A 19,691-nucleotide genomic window follows, 5' to 3' on the forward strand; every position below is an offset into this window, starting at 1 on the left:
ATAGGATTTATTAAACCTAATTGACGGAAATAAGCTAAAAAGCCCAACCCATCAGCGAAACCACTCGATCGAGTGATTTAGAACCACTCGATCGAGTAACTAAAGCTTAAACCACTCGATCGAGTAGAAAAACTACTCGATCGAGTAAACCATAAAATGAATCTACTCGATCGAGTAGAAAAAGGACTCGATCGAGCAAAATTCTACTCGATCGAGTACTTTCCAGAAACAGTTTCCTGCTTTGCGCACTGAACTTCAAACGGCTGCCATTTCTTCGTTACTTGGGCAAACAGGGTGATTCCGGTGGCATTGGAATCACCTGAATATCTGTTGTGGAACCCGAGATATGGCTCTCCAAAGTAGGCATTAGTAATTTGAAGTTCTTCCTTTGCTCGCCTAGCTATCTTTCTTCTTTGCGCATCTCAAAATAGCTACATTCCCGCTCCAAATTCACTCTTCCTCCAAATGCATGCTAAAAGGATGGTAAAAGGCTTGATTTCACTACTTTCCAGTTCATTCCTGCAATTAGGACAATACAAACCAAAGTAGCATATTCGGGGCATTTCGTAGCATAAAACCACGATAAAAGCATAGAAATACGTGCATAAAATAGGCTAAAAAGACTATATAAAATGCACGTATCAAATCTCCCCAAACCTAACCTTTACTCGTCCCCGAGTAAACTAAAATGCAACTAATGGAACGGAAAAAGATAACTCAGAGCTAGCTACAAATGTCCACTTAAGCCAGTTTAATGCAAGCAAACTAACACTTATAGCAAATCAGTCAGATGCAAACGAGTTATAGGATGTTTATAATAAAGCTGAACCGTCGACCTTGCAAGACCTTTAACAATCGACTCTCACGGGTCACTCTTCTCTCATGAAGCAAAGGGTGAACATATATATGTAAGAGAGAAAGAAAAATAGTCGCTCACCTAAACTACGACCCACATAAACATGCATGCAACTAATATGATAGACAATTCTAGCTACCGTACACACATTCCAACCAAACAATGTCCGTCACAGCCGAGGGCTTACAAAAATATGGTAAAGTGAGGCAATGGGTAAGAAAAGGCAAAACATTTATGGGAATGTGGAGGTATAGGTGATCAAGCTAGTTCCTAAACAAAACCATATAACAACATTCATTTCCAACTCAATTATGAATAAATACATGCCCTTCATTTGGCACAAAAATCACCAAACCGAACTAGAAACACTCCTCAAATGATATAAATAAAACATAGGAGCAGAAACCGTCAACAACCAAACAACATCTTTTTTTTTTCGAAATCTTTTTTTTTTCATTCATTTTTTTTCGGTTTCTTTTTTTTTTTCAACTTTCTATTTTCCTCCTTTTCTTCATAAATACCAACTCCAAAACAATAGATATAAGCCAAACATGATACAATAGACAATATACCGCAAAAACAATCTAAACTAGCTTGACAAGGCAGGCTAAATTTGGAATGTAGTTAAGGGTCAACAGGCAAATTTGGCTAATGTGGAGTTAAATGGGTAAAAATGAAAGAAAGGAAAATTGTAAGCACCTCCCTGCATGTGACACCAACCACTAACCCGAATGTATGTAGGCAAAAAGCAATTGAATTTCATATATGTGCAAATTGATGAACATGCTATGCAAGGAGTAACTACTCACATTCCTACATGAAACTGATCACAAATGACACCAGTTTATAAGGCTCTAATTCCTTAGAAATTATAAGTAGGTTGCCAAAATTTCAGGTCAAGTCTATTAGTTCAGCTAAATTAAACATTAACTCGTAGATTATGCAATAAGACAAAGCTAAAAGATAACAGTTTATTGCAAGGCTTAAGCAAAAAGACAGGTATAGTGCAATTTCATCATTGAAATCTACCGTTCCGACTCAACCTATATGCAAAAATAAACATGAAATTTTTGAATTTTTCTACTTTTTTTTTATGGAATTTTTGAATTTTTAACAAAAATAAACAACAATGCAAACTTAAATTAAACGTGATAACTGAAATGCAATGAAAACAAAATGCAGACACAGATATGGATGCATAACCTCCCCAAACCAAACCGTACAATGCCCCCATTGTACCAAAACATGGAAAGGAAATGCAAACTAAAGGAGGAAAAGAGTAAATACGGAAAAACTCACAAAATGCGCGAATAAGGGGACCTCCCCAAACCAGCCAGCAACGTGGGAGGTCACTAATAGCTCTGAAACATCGTCACAAGAAGCTAATCCAAGCAATGGGCGTCCAAAACAGCTCGATCGAGAAGAATAGTGGTCGATCGAGAAAATTTTTTTTTTTTTTTTTTTTTTTTTTTTTTACTCGATCGAGTAGAAAGTTACTCGATCGAGTAACTCGTCTTTCTGCAGCTTAAGGATCGAGTAGAATTCCTGCAAAGACGCAATGAAAAACAGCCCGCAAACTAACTAAGCAAGCATACTGATATAGGTTTATGGTACGAAGACCATTTATTACAACTGAAATTAAATAAAATGCAAAATAAAACCGTCGGGTTGCCTCCCGGGTAGCGCTAGCTTCAGACAGGTCCCAGCTCGACCTTTTTTTCTTCGAGCCTCTCTAAACAGTCATAATCAAAACAGCTCAAAGCGCGCAGCATGACATCATACATCTGTGCATGTGCTACACAGAAATGTAAGTAGCACCAAAGTGGAATACAGAAATAGGAAATAAATTTAAACAACCGTTTAAGTCTGACAAATTTCCTATGTGTGCTCCTAAATTTATCCACAAAATAAAGAAGCGCGGGAGCAATAGACGATATATTAGGGTCCCGATTCAGATTAGCAATTTTGAGATGACATGTACGGTGAAAATTCGTTAATTTATATGTCCACATGGAAGGGGGTATAGCATTAAAAGAAATAGCGCGAGTCAAACGAGGCAATATACTATTAAAACAAACAATAATAAAATTATCGTTTACTACCTCAGGTTGGTTGCTCTCAACAATGGAATCACTGACAAAAGAATGTAATACCTCATCCGTGCTAGGAGCAAATACCGACTCAGCTCTCCTTTCGTCGCCCTCAGTGGAATTCGTCCCGTAAATCTCTGCCTGAAGTGCATCTAACTCGGCTTTGAATAAGGGAGACTCACCATAACCGTTATCATCATCAAAATCGTCTTCTAAATCAAACCCATATGACGAATCAAAGCTCCCAATGGCCAATTCAGTCGATCGAGCAGAATAATCACTCGATCGACCAGTTTCCTCCTGAATTCCACTCGATCGAGTGGAAATATCACTCGATCGAGCACTTTCTCCTGGCAAATCACTCGATCGACAAATATTAGTCACTCGATCGAGTGATTCCTCCTGTACAGCACTGAAATCCTCGTGTGGGGGTGGTGAAATGTGATAGAAACTCGTCGTCTGAGTCATAAAAGTCATCCTCAGCATTGGGCAACACGGTTTCTTCATGGGAAAAACCGCTCTCAGCAAGGTATACCTCTTCTAGTTGCCCATTATCCGACTCAGCTGCTAACTGAGCTATTTGTGACTCCAGCTCTAGGATTCGAGCGTCCATATGTCTGTCACTCTCTTGCACTTTGGATACAAGCGTCCCCATTAAATATGTCAGCTCCGCGATCTCTTCTATCTCGTATCTCACCGCTAATCGAGCAATTACTGGACTCGAGCTTATCAACCCGCGAGACATACTCTTGCGCTTGGAATGCAAGTGTCTCCATCAAGGATTTCAGCTCCGCAATCTCTTCTTCTTGTATATCAGGAAGACCTTGTTGCGGTGGCCATTGATAGGGTGGATTTGGCGGCACAACTACAGCTGCCTGACTAGCTCGACTACGCTGTTGGAACGCGTAAACTTCGTCATTCTCTGCCAAACAAAAAACTGCATTATGCCTAGCACCACCACATCTCCCGCAGTAAATCACCTACTGTGCCATATAATGGGACATGGGTGACAGGTCAAAGGTACTCAAGCCTTCCCTTTGATGATCTTTCACCTAGAACTGTCTAGGTAGTACCTGTAAGGCCTATCAAAACAGCACTCAAGGAAAAGATTAGAACGGCCTCAAGGGAAAAATCCCCTGAGGCTAAAAACAGATAAAATGAAACAAATAAATAAATAGATGCCTCCCCGGCAATGGCGCCAAAATTTGATACGGTCGTTTCTGTACCAAAAATAAATACCTAGATTACTACTAACAGAAGTCAGCGGTAAGTAGGGTCGATCTCCACAGGGAGGCGGTGTACAATCTACTTGTCTATCCTATCTGTCTAATGTCACTATTGGGGGTTTTGATTATTTATATTAAACTAAAGAGACTAAGCAAGAGGGAAAGAAAAGCAAGAAATTAACAATAAGAGAAGGGAATATGCTAGGAGTCGGTCCACCGTGGCAGCTATACTATCGGGTATACTGAGACGATTAAACTGTTGATAAGAAGAGCTATGGTCGTCACCTTTCGGTCCTTAAACCGCCCTAGAGCGTAAATAGCTTAGCTTTCGCCCTCACTACAATACCCTATTGTAATTAAGCAAGCCTTCCCTTCCAATCTTTCGATCCAGGTCGGGGTTAACTACTTTTATAAATTGGTCTCATGCATGCATACATTCAACCTAATAACAATTAAATTGCCTAATACAATTCTTATCGCCAGACTAATCTATTCAAGTAAATTATAACATGTTGCTACCACGGCTTCCCTAATCCTAACATACTAAGGGGATTTAGCTAGACATAGAAATAAGGAAAACTAGAGTAAAAGAAATAAGAACAATAAACATTAAATTAAAGAGAGAAGGGAAGAAAGAATTACTAAATTAAAAGATCCGGAAATGAAGAACAAAAGTAACAGTAGCCAAAGTAACGTAATAGAAGTGTTAGATAAAGAGGAGAGGAAAAAGAGAAAAATGAGAGAGATTTTACAATGATTTCCTACTCCTATTTATAAGAAAAATAGGATTTATTAAACCTAATTGACGGAAATAAGCTAAAAAGCCCAACCCATCAGCGAAACCACTCGATCGAGTGATTTAGAACCACTCGATCGAGTAACTAAAGCATAAACCACTCGATCGAGTAGAAAAACTACTCGATTGAGTAAACCATAAATTGAATCTACTCGATCGAGTAGAAAAAGGACTCGATCGAGCAAAATTCTACTCGATCGAGTACTTTCCAGAAACAGTTTCCTGCTTTGAGCACTGAACTTCAAACGGCTGCCATTTCTTCGTTACTTGGGCAAATAGGGTGATTCCGGTGGCATTGGAAAGCTAAAAGGACAAACTTTCATCTCCAATTGGATGCACCTGATTATCCGTTGTAGAACCCGAGATATGGCTCTCCAAATAGGCACTAGCAATTTGAAGTTCTTCCTTTGCTCGCCTAGCTATCTTTCTTCTTTGCGCATCTCAAAATAGCTACATTCCCGCTCCAAATTCACTCTTCCTCCAAATGCATGCTAAAAGGATGGTAAAAGGCTTGATTTCACTAATTTCCGGTTCATTCCTGCAATTAGGACAAAACAAACCAAAGTAGCATATTCGGGGCATTTCGTAGCATAAAACCACGATAAAAGTATAGAAATACGTGCATAAAATAGGATAAAAGACTATATAAAATGCACGTATCAATAATCGATAAGGAAGTTCTTTCAAGATAAAGAACCAAAACCGAGGTCGGGAACCTTGATGTGTACTTGGTAAGGTCCATGCTATGAGAAGATAACATGAACATAAAGGAAAATGCGATTATAAGATGTTTGAACACATGGACACATGACATGTTAAACTTCTATTGCAATCAACAAGTGTTTATACACTTACGATTTGCATCACAAGGTTGTAATATGGTATTGACTACCCGAGTGTGATGTCGACATTTGTCGTTTGAGTTATTATTAACTCACCTTGTACATTGTTATATCCAAACGGGTTGTGGAGACAATTGAACCCCGTTAAAGTGAACATGGATTAACATAGTATTTGCCCATAGTTACTTACATGAGGTGACGTCTCGAAGTGACTAGAGTGTGATGCGATTGATGGCAAGTTCAAGTGTCATAGAGTCATGTGAGATGACTAGTCGATCACATAGGCAGACTGTTAGGAACATTTGTCGGGCCTAATGACCGCTTATAGAGTTCTGGCAAATTTATATTGCCTGGTCGTGGCGAGAGCTGCTATAGTATTCAAATGAGTCGATTCTTTTGACTAAAGACTATTCGCCTAAGATGGCACGATTTTGATTAACTTTGATTTGTGTTACTACGACCTTCGTAAATGGGGTCAAATGGGCATATTTTGGGTTATGATGGTTGTGGCTAGTCGAAGGGAATGAGTGCGATAGGAATTGTCCATCCCTAGTCAGGGTTATAACAATATCTCAGGGCCACTCGAGGAGTAATGAACTGGAAATGCGTGGCCACGCTCGGAATGTATCCATGGTGGATAAATCCGGTCAATCAGTTATTCTCCAGATCGAGGAAACCACTCTTGATATGATCACTTGCAAGTACGACCTGAAAGACACCTTGCATTGAGTGGGAGATAGTAATAGGACAAGAGAATTGGTGACGCACACTTGTCGAGGACAAGTGGGAGATTGTTGGAATATGTGTCCTCCGACAATAATGTGATCACGACTGATGATCATGATGATCACATGTTTAAAACTCATTATAAAGAATACAATTGGGAAGTAATTTTCTTGTCAACTCGATCAACATATATCTCGGTAATGATTGGTGACTAGAGTTTGACATTCTTTGTCGTGCGACGGTGGTGATCAGTTGATCCCTTAGGTCATACCTATAGGGCAACACTCTTAATTGATCATTTAATTAATCGTATAACGTTACGAGTTAATTAAATTACTTGAAAATTGACGGACGATTTTGGAAGTAAAATTTACGTATCACATTGGAATTTGATTAAATGAGATACGGTCTGAGTAATCGAATTGTATTATTACTCAGTTGAAATTATTGTTTAAAGAAACAATTAAAATTGAATGAATTATTATAAATACAATTTGTTGTGATTTATAATGGGTAAAATATTTTGGTACAAGTAATTATGAATTACTAAAGTCGATTTTTGTATATGACGTATTTTTATTAATACGTTGATTTTTAATATGTTAAAAATACATAACAAATTTATGTGACATGTGACATGTAACATATTGACAAATTGACAAAAATAATATGGATTCCATGTTATAAGTGTACCGAAATTAAGAGGGAATTAGGCTAAATATTGTGTTTATAATAAGTGGTAAACATAATGATTACTTACCTTACTAGCCATGCAACCCTAGTTTACATTGTGAAGATAAATAAAGGCATGCATTGGCTCCCTTTGCCCCTCCTACCACCCGGTTTTTAGAGAGGAAAACTACTTTGGTTTTTCCTCTTATTTTTACCTAAATACACAATAATGTTATTGTTGTTCATTCACTTATTCATTCATCTAAAATTAGAGTTTTAGAGAGAAAAAAAGCTTCCTTCTTCCTCTCCCATAAAACCGAAAATATTAAGTGTCTTATAATAATTTTTGGGTCAATTTTTACAAGATTAATATTGTACTAGTATTTATAATATTAATTTTAATTAAGTGTGTGCCTTGGGTATAAAGCTTTGGGAGAGATCCTATACTTGCATCTTAGTTCTTCCACTAAGGAAAGCACAAGAACAAGAGAGAAAGGTTATCTCTCTTGTGCCCATTTGAACCGAAAATCCTATGTAAGAATGGATGTTTCTTCCTTATTTTGTTTATTTGTTTGCATGCATAAGATCATTAGTTAATTTTATGACAAATTAAATTAAAACATATATGAATATGTTAAGTATATAGATCTAATTTTCCTTCAGTGATAACTCCTTGGCTACCGTTTATTCCAAGGTGACCCTTGAAACCATGAATCCATCCATCATCCATGTTCTACCACATTTTTGTCATCAAAGGGAATGGGCACAAAAAGAAATCAATTTGAGTTCAATGAAATGAAAAGTGAGAGAAAGTTTGCAAAAATGCATCAAAAGAAAAGAGGAGTAACAAAAATGAAAACTCCTATGCTTCAAATATAGGGCACCCTCACTACATATGGGGTGACTTTGAAAATGTTAAAAAAGAAATGCAAAAAGTTGAAAAGTTGTCAAGTGTTGAAAAGCCAAAAATCAAAAGAAATGGCAAGAAAGTATTCTCAAATGATATATGCCACATGAATTTGGGGGGAAAAACAAAAATGAAAGCAAACTCCCAAAGTGAAACTCAAATATCTATTGATCCCTTTATCCATCGTATCCATTTTTGTGCATGGTAGAGAGGGGACGACCCTTCTTCTTGTCTAGGCAAGAGGGAGAATTCCGCGATCCTCCAGTGTTTCTAACACCATAGGGAGTCTACTCTTGACAAAAGCATTTAACGATTGAGGACAAAGGTACCCTAGCTTGACACAACTTGGAGGTGATTTATTGGTATCCTTCTAGGCTTAGTAGTTTGAAGAAACCATATCTATGAAGGAGTGTGTAACCTTGAATTGCTTCTCTTGTAGATAATTTCCGCCACTTAGATGAGGAAAGTGGCTATTCTTTTGTAGATGCATCCATTACTTGTTTTGTGTCCTTAATGTTTGGATGTGTCGCCATTTTGGCAAGCCCCACCTTGCCTTGTAAGAAGGCATCCTACCTCATGGTTGTCTTGTTGTGAGTTGAAGGGGTGGAGTGATACCCGCTAATTGTCTCATATCGGTTATATTAGTAGGATAGTTTAAATAAAGGTCTAGTTTTAGTCACCTCTTTACTCGGGACGACTAAAGGTTCGGTTTGGGGATATTTGATGTGACCGTCATTTGAGCATATTTAGTCCCCTAATTGAGCCTATTTTGCATACTATTATAACATTCTATGGCCATTCTATCTGTCAAAACCTTCATATTTGCTTTTCTATCGCATTTCATATGATTTGTAGGAAAGAAGATAATAAGGCGGAAATTCCTGTCTTTCGTGAGTATTCGGAAGCTATTTGACGATGTTTGATGGACTAGTATGAAGAGGAAGCGAGAACTAAAGACCAATCCCACAAGAATAAAAAGGAAGCGAAGAAATAGGATGCTGCCACAGAAGACGAGCGGCTTACCCACAAGACGCCCGTCCTGAAGTGACAACCCATGCGTCCCAGCCACAAAGACGCCCGGATTCCTCCAAAGAATCCGAGCGGATTCCCACAAAGACGCCCGTACACCACCACAACAATCCGCCCGTCTTCCTCCTTGGACGCCCGGATTCTCTCACAGCAACTTTCGTCTTCGTCTTTCTTTGTGAAAGATGCCCATCCTTCTAAAAAGACTAGTGTTTCCCTGCTATAAACTCAAAAGCGTAATTGCTAATTTAGCCTTAGTTAACCTAATGAATCCCTACTATAAAAACCCCATTTGTAATAATCCAGGGGATCTCTCTTAGCTAGAACAAATCCTTCCTTAGATTCAATTAGGAGTAGATTAGAATAGATTGCTCTTTAATCTTTCCACAAATTACACATTAATCTCTCCTTAATTATTGTTCGAGCTTGTTACTTTTGGGTAATTGAAGATTATTGGGTTATTATTGGAGGATTGACAACCCTTCATCAATTAATCAAGTTTCTTCTATTATTCTTTGCTTTATTATTTGGATCATCTCAAGTTTGGTATAATTCATTTACTCTTTAATCTTTATTATTCATTTCTTCATTCTATTATCATGTTTATACTTGTTTTGATGATTGACACCATTAATGACATGTTTCCCATAATAATGAGTGAGTAGTTTCTTTTAGCTAGGATTAATGGGTAATTAAGGGAAACCAACATGGGATTGATTCATGCTTAATCTAATATGTTCACATGATTAAATTGCTTGCTTGTTGTGATGTCAACTTTATGCACATGTTATGTTTGATGAAATGCTAAGCCTTTGAATCCTTGCATTTACAACCATCTCTTATCTACTCAACTTGACTTGTAAGATATAAACCAACTCGAGCCTTGTTAGACCATGCATAGAAGTTGAATAGGAGGAAAGTAAGTCGACTTGTAGGTGTTGTACAATCTAATCGATTCGGCTCCGGGACCCAACCCTTCCTATGAACCGTAAGACATAAACCAACTCGGCTCCTCCACAACATTAATTGCTTGCTTATAATTGTAAACATGTTTGTATGATCAATACCATGAATCCCCTATGACCCCATGATATCCTAGCGCTTCTAATCAATTGTTTACATCTTTCCTTTTATTGCTTGCTTTACTTTATTGCTTTTATTAGTCTAGAACACAACTACAAACCATAATCAATTGTGACACTAGCATAAATTGAGATAGATAGACATAGAACCTAAAGCACACCGTCCCATGGATCGACCTCGACTTACCACTAACTAGTTGTTTGTTGAGCATTTATAAATGTGTTTGATTGGATGTGTGATGACCAACTGTTGTCCTGATCAGTAGAGTATGTGCACGATATGAGACTTTGGGTGGTGAGGTTGGTGATGATACAATCGAGGACAGAATTGGAATGAATGCTGAGGTAAATGTTGTTGATGGACTTGATGTTTGTTATTCGGGATCGTAACCAAAGATAGGAAAGGAGTTGTTATATTTAGAGGTGATGGTAAGAGTGTAGTTATATGCAAGATGGTGGTGTCGTGATGTTGTCAATAGTGGTTAAGGATGATGCTAAAAAGGGAAGTTAGTCGTTCTAAAGAGGTTGATTTTGTGGAGGCCTGATTGGTATATATGGTTATGAGGGAGTATAAGATGTGGATATATGGGGTGTTTGCTAGTAGTTGGGTACTTATGATATGGTTGCGTTTGTCGAGTGGTGATAATTATGCAGATGGGAGAATAACTTATGAATGGCATCTGAGTTAAGCTCAGGTGAGAGATATCCATTATCAAATGGTAACTTACCTGATCAGGATTGGCTAGTTAGATTCTATTATGGGCCTATGATGTGTGTAAGTGTTTGTGTGGGGTTCTGACCTTACGAGTAGTTGTATGGTGTGATAGTCATAATGTTTTTCTCTAAGTGTTCCGTGTCATATGTTGTGTATAGTAACCTAATAGGACGGTTTTCAAAAAGGGTAATGGTGGTTGGATGAGTCATGAAATGATTGTTGTATCGGGACTCTTGTGTTGGTAATATAGTTGTTGTGTTCCGGGTTGCGATCTAGGCACGGTACTCCGTGTTGCGATGGGGGTACTTTCGCGCTGCGGTGCGGCTATTGGTCGCAGTGATAAGGTGACGTCATCAGTTGTGGTGGACTAGGCGGGATACTTATGAGACGAACTTTCGAAAGTGTATATCAGTTACATAGATTGTTGTCTTGTTTTACTGCTGTTGCCTGTAAGTTTCAGTTTGGTCATATTGGTCGTTGTTTTGTTTATTGATCTCTCTAACCATTTTTGGCTTGGGAGTGAGGGTAGAGTATGATATGGAGGAGACTTGCATATGTGTTTGTTGTTGTCACCATATAGTGATATTCTGTTGATGGGGCACAGTTGTGAGAGGTTGTTGGAGTACTTTTGATCTGGTTGTATAGGAGGCTTTGGTTGACGTAGTTGTGGCAAGAGATTTATGGAACAATAGGTACAGGACTGGAAATGGTAGGTGGTTCTTAATCTATTTTCGGGATAGTGGGTATGGAGTGTTGGGAATTAGTATCATGTTAAGTTATTGATGACTTTTGCGGCAATAAAAAAAGGATCTAGTGTGAGTCTGTGTAACAATTATGGATCGTGAGTTATGATTTTGGAGATAGGTGCATGTACAGAGAAGTATGTCATTTTACGGTAATGTGTAAGAGTTGGAGTAGTGGTTATATGACGTAGCTCTAGAATTGTCGTCTATTATATACCCTCAAACAATATTTATAATCTCAACAAACTACTCTTAGTTGAGTGGTAAGTAGAGGTCGGATCCCAATGAATGGGTTTTGTATTGACTCATCGGTTGTAAATAGCCATGTCTTAGTGTCACAATGTGGGTTGAGGTTGATATTTTCAATTTAAACTACTTAACAAAGGAAAAGTAAATAAATGAAAGCAAAGCAAAGTAAGAAAATAGAGTTGTAAACAATTGATTAAAAACACTAGGGTGTCATGGGTTCATACAAGAATCATGACGAGATCACATAAATAAGTTACATAGATGCAAGCAATTATTGTTATAATGGAATCGAGTTAGTTTATATCTTATAATTCCTAGGGAGACTTAGGTCTCGGAGCCAAGTTGATCAAAACTTTACAATACCTATATCGACTTGGCTTTTTCTATTCAACTATATGCATGGTCTAACTAGCCTTGAGTTAGTTTATGTCTTACAAGTCTTATTGAAAGGATAAGAGAATCATGCTAGGTTGTCAATCAAGCATTATTTCATCAAGCATAACATGTGCATAAGTTGAAATTACCACAAGCAGGCATTCATATGAACTTATTAAGTATAGATCTACCCTATGATTAACTCCACTAATCCCCCATTAACCCTAGTTAGGGAACTACTAACTCATTATCATTGAAAACATGTTAACAATGGTGTCAATCATCTTAACAAGTATAAACATGATGGAAGAGTAAAGCAATAAGCAATACTTAAGTAAGTAGTAAAGAATTTATACCAATCTTAAGATGAGCAAATGGAAAGCAAAGAATAATAGAATAAAACTTTGATTGATGATGGAGAGCTGTCAATTCTCCAATAAAAACCTAAATAATCTTCAATTACCCAACTAGATCTAAGAAATCTTGAACAATAATTAAGGAAGGATTAAAGTGTAATTACGCTAATTGATGTCTAATCTCTCTCTAATATCTAATTGACTTCTTTTTAATCTCCTCTTACAAAGGAGTATTTATACTAAGTACACGCATTAGGTTAACTAAGGGCTTAAATGACGATTAAGCCCCTTAAATAAAGTTCAACGCCTTACAAGTCCTAGCTTGGGCTGCACGACCTCCTTCTGATGGACGCCCATCCTGCACTGAGAGACGCTTGTCCTGCCTTAGGGACGCTCGGGCTAAGGTTTAGGACGCCCGTCCTTAGCATTGGGAGGCACGTCATGAAGTGCAGTTTTCCTACTTCTTTTATTTGGCTGCCCCCTAACTCATGGGAGTCCTCCAGAGGTCGTGGGGGTCCTTCATCATTGCCCATTTAATTTTTTTAATGACTTAGGCCTTTAGTATTGGTCTCCTCCTTGTTGCGTGGTCGTTAGATGCGATCAATTTAGCTCCGTTTTCTCCGTTTAAGCCAGGCTAACACTCCTCTCCTACCAAGGGCACAAAACATCATATAATACACAACATAGGAATTTAAAGATAAGAAACGGCCCTAATGCATGCTAGAAAGCATATGAACAGGGCTAGTTAGGGACTAAATGTGCATAAATACGAGTCACATCAAATATCCCCAAACCGAACCTTTGCTCGTCCCGAGTAAAGAGGTGACTAAAACTATGACCTTTATTTATATTACTCTAATAACTAGCCGATGTGAGACAATTAGCGGGTCTCACTCCGCCCCTTTGAGATCACAACAAGACATCTCTGAGGTAAGATGCCTTCTTGCAAGACAAGGTGGGGCTTTCTAAAATGGCGATGCATCCAAACATTAAGCACACAAAACTTGTCAGAGGATGCATTTACAAAAGAATAACCACTTTCCTCATCTAAGTGGCGAAAATCAACTAAAAGGGAAGCAATTTAAGGGTACACATTTCACCATAGATATTAGTTCTTCAAGTTACTAAGTCTAAGAGGATACAAATAAGTCACCTCTAAGTTGTGTTAAACTAGGCTAGTTTCGTCCACAATTGCTAAATGCTTTCGTCAAGAGTAATTTCCCTATGGTGTTAGAAAACACTGAAGGATCGCGGGATTCCCCCTCTTGCCTAGACAAGAAGAAGGGTTGTCCCCTCTCCACCATGCAACAAATATAGGATCATTAATGGATAAAGGGATCAAGATAGTTGAGTTTCACGATGGTAGTTTGCTTTTTGGTTATTTTCCCCCCCATTTTCGTAGCATTTGACAATTGAAGAACATTTCTTGCCATTTTTACATTTGATACTTTGGCATTTTGACTTTCTGGCTTTGATATGACATTTAAACATTGAAAGTAATCCCATATGTAGCAAGGGTACTCTAGAAAAGCATAGGAGTCTATTTTGTGCTCCTTAGTTCATTGATAAAATTGCAAACCTTTTTTATATTCACTGGCATTTGAACTCAATTTGATGATTATAGTGCCCATTCCCTTTTGGTTGACAAAATGATGATAGAAGTGAAAGAACGGTTGCATGGCGTCGAAGGTCACCTTGGAATAAACGGTAGCCAAGGAATTATCACACCACAATGTACTCTTGACTAGGCCTTTGTCCATGGATCAAAAGATACTAGTATGACACATCCTAGGGAGTCTTGAGAGTATTCTAGCAAACAAAGTCTCAAGGAGAAAAATTATCTACAAGGGCCATATATACACTTGTCAAGTTTCCAAATTAGGCATTTTCACAATAACATTTCTACCATGCAACTACATGCCATGATGCAACTAACATATATATAATTCTAATGCATATGATTCTATCAAGTATTATGCCATATAAACTAAATCCAACTCCTAATATCCCATAGGTATAGACCCCATCATCAAAAAGTATCCACGTTGTCATTAACATATAAGAAAGGGAGAAGGAGATTTAGAAAGATCATACCATGCGGTCTTCATTATATCCCTTATGCTTCGAATGTGGCGTAGTCGTCCCATGTGATAAGAGTGACAAACAAACATGTATAAAAAAGTCTATGCTAAGAAGAACATGTTTTTGGAATTTTGAAAATTTTCAATTTTTATCATTTTTATAATATAGGTTAGATATTAGAATTTCTCATCTCCACACTAATGTGGAAATTGTCCTCAATGGACAAAATGGTAGGAAATTTCTGCAAATGCAAATGCAAATGCATGAAGCTATATGAAATGCATGAATTTTATACTAAATGGATACCACATGATATATATTACACATGATGCAAACTAAGCTATTCTACATGATGCATGCTTTCTATTAGGTTGGAGAGCTAATTTGAATTAACTCGGGTTGCTTATGAATGAACTTCCCCAAACCAAACGAAACACTATTGCTAGTGTAAAAATTGGGAATATTATTCATAAGTTATGTATGCAATGCATATGATTTGTCATTTTGGATTCTTCATGGTGGGAGAAAAAAAATAGTCACCTCAATGTTGCCGAGGTGTGAGTCCTTTGATGTTGCTGGGACTCAAAAACTCTTAGCCATAAAGAGTCCAAAAATGACTCTCTAAATGCTCTAACTACTAGTCATGTAAAGTATGTAATAATGAGATAAGAAGTAAAGTAAAAGGAGGGGTAGGAGACTCACAATGGTATAAGATAAGATGCTATGGAAGTCATCAACTCTTTAATTGTGTCGTCCTTTTTTCGCTAGTCAACAGTCAACCATCACTCATCGTGATATCATCATCATCATCCTCCAAAGATCCGGCGGCATCATCATCATCATCATCACTTGAACTTTGATCACTTTCTTCATTGCTTTCTCTACTACTCTCCCCATGTTCATCATCGCCATGTTCCTCACTCCTAGGAACTCGGTTTTCCCTTTATTCATCTTAGGAGGCTTGAGGAAATAATACCTTCCTATCCACCCAATCCGACAGAGGAATCTTAGGGTCAAGAAGTCCTTGCATATCAAGGTGAAAGAGTGGTGCATATTGGGCATAGTAGACATTGGCCCGATCCTGGTAAGCCTCCTTATGGACATGCTTCATGAACTTAGTCAAGTAATCATTGCCTTCCACAACATTTGGATCATCGGTTGTGAATTCTTCAAAGGCAAAGGGGTAAGACGGTATAACTAAGGAGGAGCGGTCTTCATATGGATTTTGTTGATCATTGACGATTATCTTGGCAAGTCGGGAGACAGGAATAAGATAATTGTTCGGTGAGTGGAAATGCGGCAAATTTTTTGTGGCAAGACTATGGAGTCGGCTCCCTTGATTATCCATTCGTATCCCAGGGTTGAGTTATATGTGGGAAATATCAGTATACTTCATCAAGAATTTCGGATTATAACGAAATTATAAATATGAAATTGCTAGTCATAAACGAAATTACATAAACAAAAGAATATAGAGATTTAGAATTAACCTTTGGTCCTAGCAAAATGGCCTAAGAACAATATCGAAATCGATATTCTCCTAATCGTTGCACCCAAAATGTTTTGTGAAATGCCCTTGTTCTTGCTAGAAAGAGATCCCCAAAATTATAAATTAATTTTAGGGTTTTGTGTTTTTTTTTATGAGAGAATTAGGTCAAAAGAATATGAGAAAATGATCTCCCTCTTTTTCCTTTTAAAACCGTGCAAATGAGATGAAATTAGGGGAAGATATTATTCTTCCCTTTTTTCTCTTATTTCGGTTTTTTCCACCAACCACCAAAAATAAGGAGAAAAATTTCTTCTTATTTTAGGTTGGTTTTCTAAATGTATAAATGTGTATTAATTATCTTAATTGTCAATTTATGTCGACATGTATTAATAAGTCTATACACAATAGTTTGTAGTCGATTTATTAATACCGGTCTGTCAACATTTTATTATGACAATTTCGCATAATATAAACATTAACTATAAATATAACATATTTATAATTCGCTAATTAAATATAACTGGTTACGTTTAATTACGAATTAACATCTTAATTCGTTTAAGCTAACATTATATACATTAATTAAATATAACAATTTATATTCAATTTACGAATTTAACAATTAATTCGTCTCAGCTGGTATTATTTAATTGTATTAAATAATCGTCTCGTCATCACATTGACTAACTTTTTAGTCAAATACATGAACTAACCTTTTAGTCATATAAGGCATCAATGTGATTATATTTTCATACAATCACATCTCACAAACACATCCTTTAGGTGTGACTTTTAGGGACCAGTTGATCACCGCCATCAGTATGATAATAACGTCAAACTTCTAGCCAGCCAACTGTTATTAAGTAAACGTTAATCAACTGATAAAATACGAAGTATACCCTTGTGAACCTATAAGAGATTTATATATGTTATCACACTAACTGTGGAGAACACAAGCTCCAACAAACTCCCACTTGTCCTCACAAGTGTATGTGCGATAACCGATTCTCATATCCTAAAATTTCTCCCACTCAATGTAAAACAATTTGCAAAATCCGTATTCACAAAGGTCGTATTTTACAAGTGATCAATATCAAGAGTGGTTTTCCCGACTAGAGAGTAACTTAACTGATAAACGAATCATCATTCGAGCATGGCCATGCATTTCAGTTACAACTCCTCGAGTGGCCCTGAGAAATGACTAAACCTGATAAAGGTTGGATATTTTCTTCAACTCGAATCCTGCAGATATAAGCACAGTATGAAATGACCCAGTGAAAGTCTGCTTAGCCTCCTGTTACGGTCGACCATGAGAAAGAAACCAAAGTCACCCAAAAACTGCCTTAATCTCAAGAGACAGTCGATAGTCAAAAGAATCGACTCTAGGAACACAATGGACGTCCAATCCACGACCTGGCACCGAATGTTTTTAAACATTTAGGACTCCATTACGTTGGCACAATTTGTCCTACGAGGTATCGTTATAACTCGCATCTGTGATCGATCAGCCAACTGTTTGACTTATGGCTCGTTGAACCCACCATCAATCAACTTCACAAAATAATAGCCAGAGTTATCAGCTCATGTAGGCGATTACGGACTAAAACAAATATAATGTAATTCAGTTCACTTTGTGGCGTTCAATGTTGTCGTACAATCCACATGAAAAACAAAATATGAAAAACGATGAAGTTATAAATAGCATATGAAAAAGATAATGTATCGAATCCATAATCAACTAGTACAACTCAGGAACACGTTTAATTCCTATGGAAATAACGTGCCCTTCAAGCTTATCATATGACAATGGTTTAGTTAGAGGATCCGCGATGTTGTCATCCGAAGCTATCTTGTCAATCACTATCTCTTCTTGCTCCACGTAATCACGGATCAGGTGAGCCTTCCGATGTACATGTCTAGACTTGTTGCTAGACTTAGGCTCCTTAGCCTGGAAGATGGCACCTCTATTGTCACAATAGATGGTGATTGGGTCATTCGAACTAGGAACTATGGTTAGTCCTTGCAAGAATTGATGCATCCATATAGCTTCCTTTGCTGCTTCTGAAGCGGCATAGTACTCGGATTCAGTAGTAGAATCTGCTACAATATTCTGTTTGGAAATCTTCCAGCTGACCGCATCACCATTAAGAGTAAAGACGAATCCAGACCGAGATTTCGAATCATCTCGATCTGTTTGGAAGCTAGCATCTGCGTAACCGATTGCACATAGCTTAGTATCTCCTTTATAAGTCAATACCCAATCCTTAGTCCTTCGTAGGTACTTGAGGATGTTTTTTTTTAATTTTTTTTTTTGCAAGAATTAGCGATCTTTCAATAAAGAAAGGAACCAAACTTACAAAGGAAGCACCAATAGGTGAAACAAAATAAGGAAAACTACGACTCTAAAGCGAGGATAATCTCCTCACTATTTACACTATTAAGATTAGATAAAAGACGGATTCTGACGAGAGTTTTAATTTTATGAAGAAGTTGCTCTAAAGTAGCATGTGTATCAGTAAATATTCGGGCATTACGCTCCTGCCATAAACTGTAAACCACGGCTGCCAAAGCGCAACGGGCCCATTTCTTCCTCCGTCCTCTACCAGTGAGCTTAGACAATCTTCTAAGTTCATGATTAAGAATGAGTGGAGCATGAGTGATACCTTGCCAAGTTAGGATAGCTTGAAGAACCTGCCCAGAAAACTCGCATTGAAAGAAAAGGTGCAGCTGGGATTCGCAAGCCTTCAAACAGAGAGCACATCTATTAGGGATGCAATAGCCTCGCTTACAGATGTTGTCAATGGTAGATAGACCATGTTGCATAGCCAACACAGTGATAAAGCGATGCCTAGGGATAACAACACTGTCTTGAAGAGCTTTAGTCCAGTACAAAGTAAATTGCTGCTTCCTAAAATGCTGGTAACACTTCTTCATATGGAGTTTGTGATGTGTAGTGGAAGCATAGAAGAATCGCTGAGCCTGGCGAACCCCTCCTACCTGCTGAATAAAATGATCTCTGGTAAACAGGATTTTTTTCCAGAGAGGAGAAGAGGAAGCCAAAGGAACAATGGTCCAAATATCAGCGCCCTTGACAAGATAGGCAGTTGCCCATACAGTCCAAATAGAGCTCTGACTAGATAGTAATTTCCAGAAATGTTTAAGCATTAAACATTTGTTCCAACTCAAAATTTCTCGAATGTCAAAGCCCCCTGCACTGGAGGATATAAACATCTTGTCCCAAGTAAAAAATACCATACACTTGTCCCCTTACTTATATCCCCACAAGAACTGTCTGCAAAGCTGTTCAATATGTTTAATTATGCCTGCTGGTAGGAATAAACAGGAGCACCAGAAACTCTCATGGCCAAAAATAGTTGAGTTCATCAATTGTAATTTGCTAGCATAAGATAGAGTTTGACTTGCCCAGTGAGAGATTTTTCCCTGTATTTTTTGAAGGAG

At 37.7% G+C, this 19,691-nt stretch overlaps 1 protein-coding gene across 1 annotated transcript; it reads right to left on the minus strand.

Annotated features, from left to right (window-relative positions):
* Positions 1–18,626: 18,626 nt before the first annotated feature.
* On the minus strand, positions 18,627–19,463 carry LOC141601427 (uncharacterized). Its single transcript, XM_074421711.1, has one exon. The coding sequence runs from the start codon at positions 19,461–19,463 to the stop codon at positions 18,627–18,629; it is 837 nt and encodes a 278-aa protein (XP_074277812.1).
* Positions 19,464–19,691: the final 228 nt, after the last annotated feature.

This window comes from Silene latifolia, chromosome 9 (assembly GCF_048544455.1).
Source record: "Silene latifolia isolate original U9 population chromosome 9, ASM4854445v1, whole genome shotgun sequence".
Classification (NCBI taxonomy): domain Eukaryota; kingdom Viridiplantae; phylum Streptophyta; class Magnoliopsida; order Caryophyllales; family Caryophyllaceae; genus Silene; species Silene latifolia.

What these genes read in the sequence shown, in the direction of transcription:
- LOC141601427 (XM_074421711.1), bottom strand. Translation starts at nt 19,463, where the DNA reads ATGTTTATATCCTCCAGTGCAGGGGGCTTTGACATTCGAGAAATTTTG.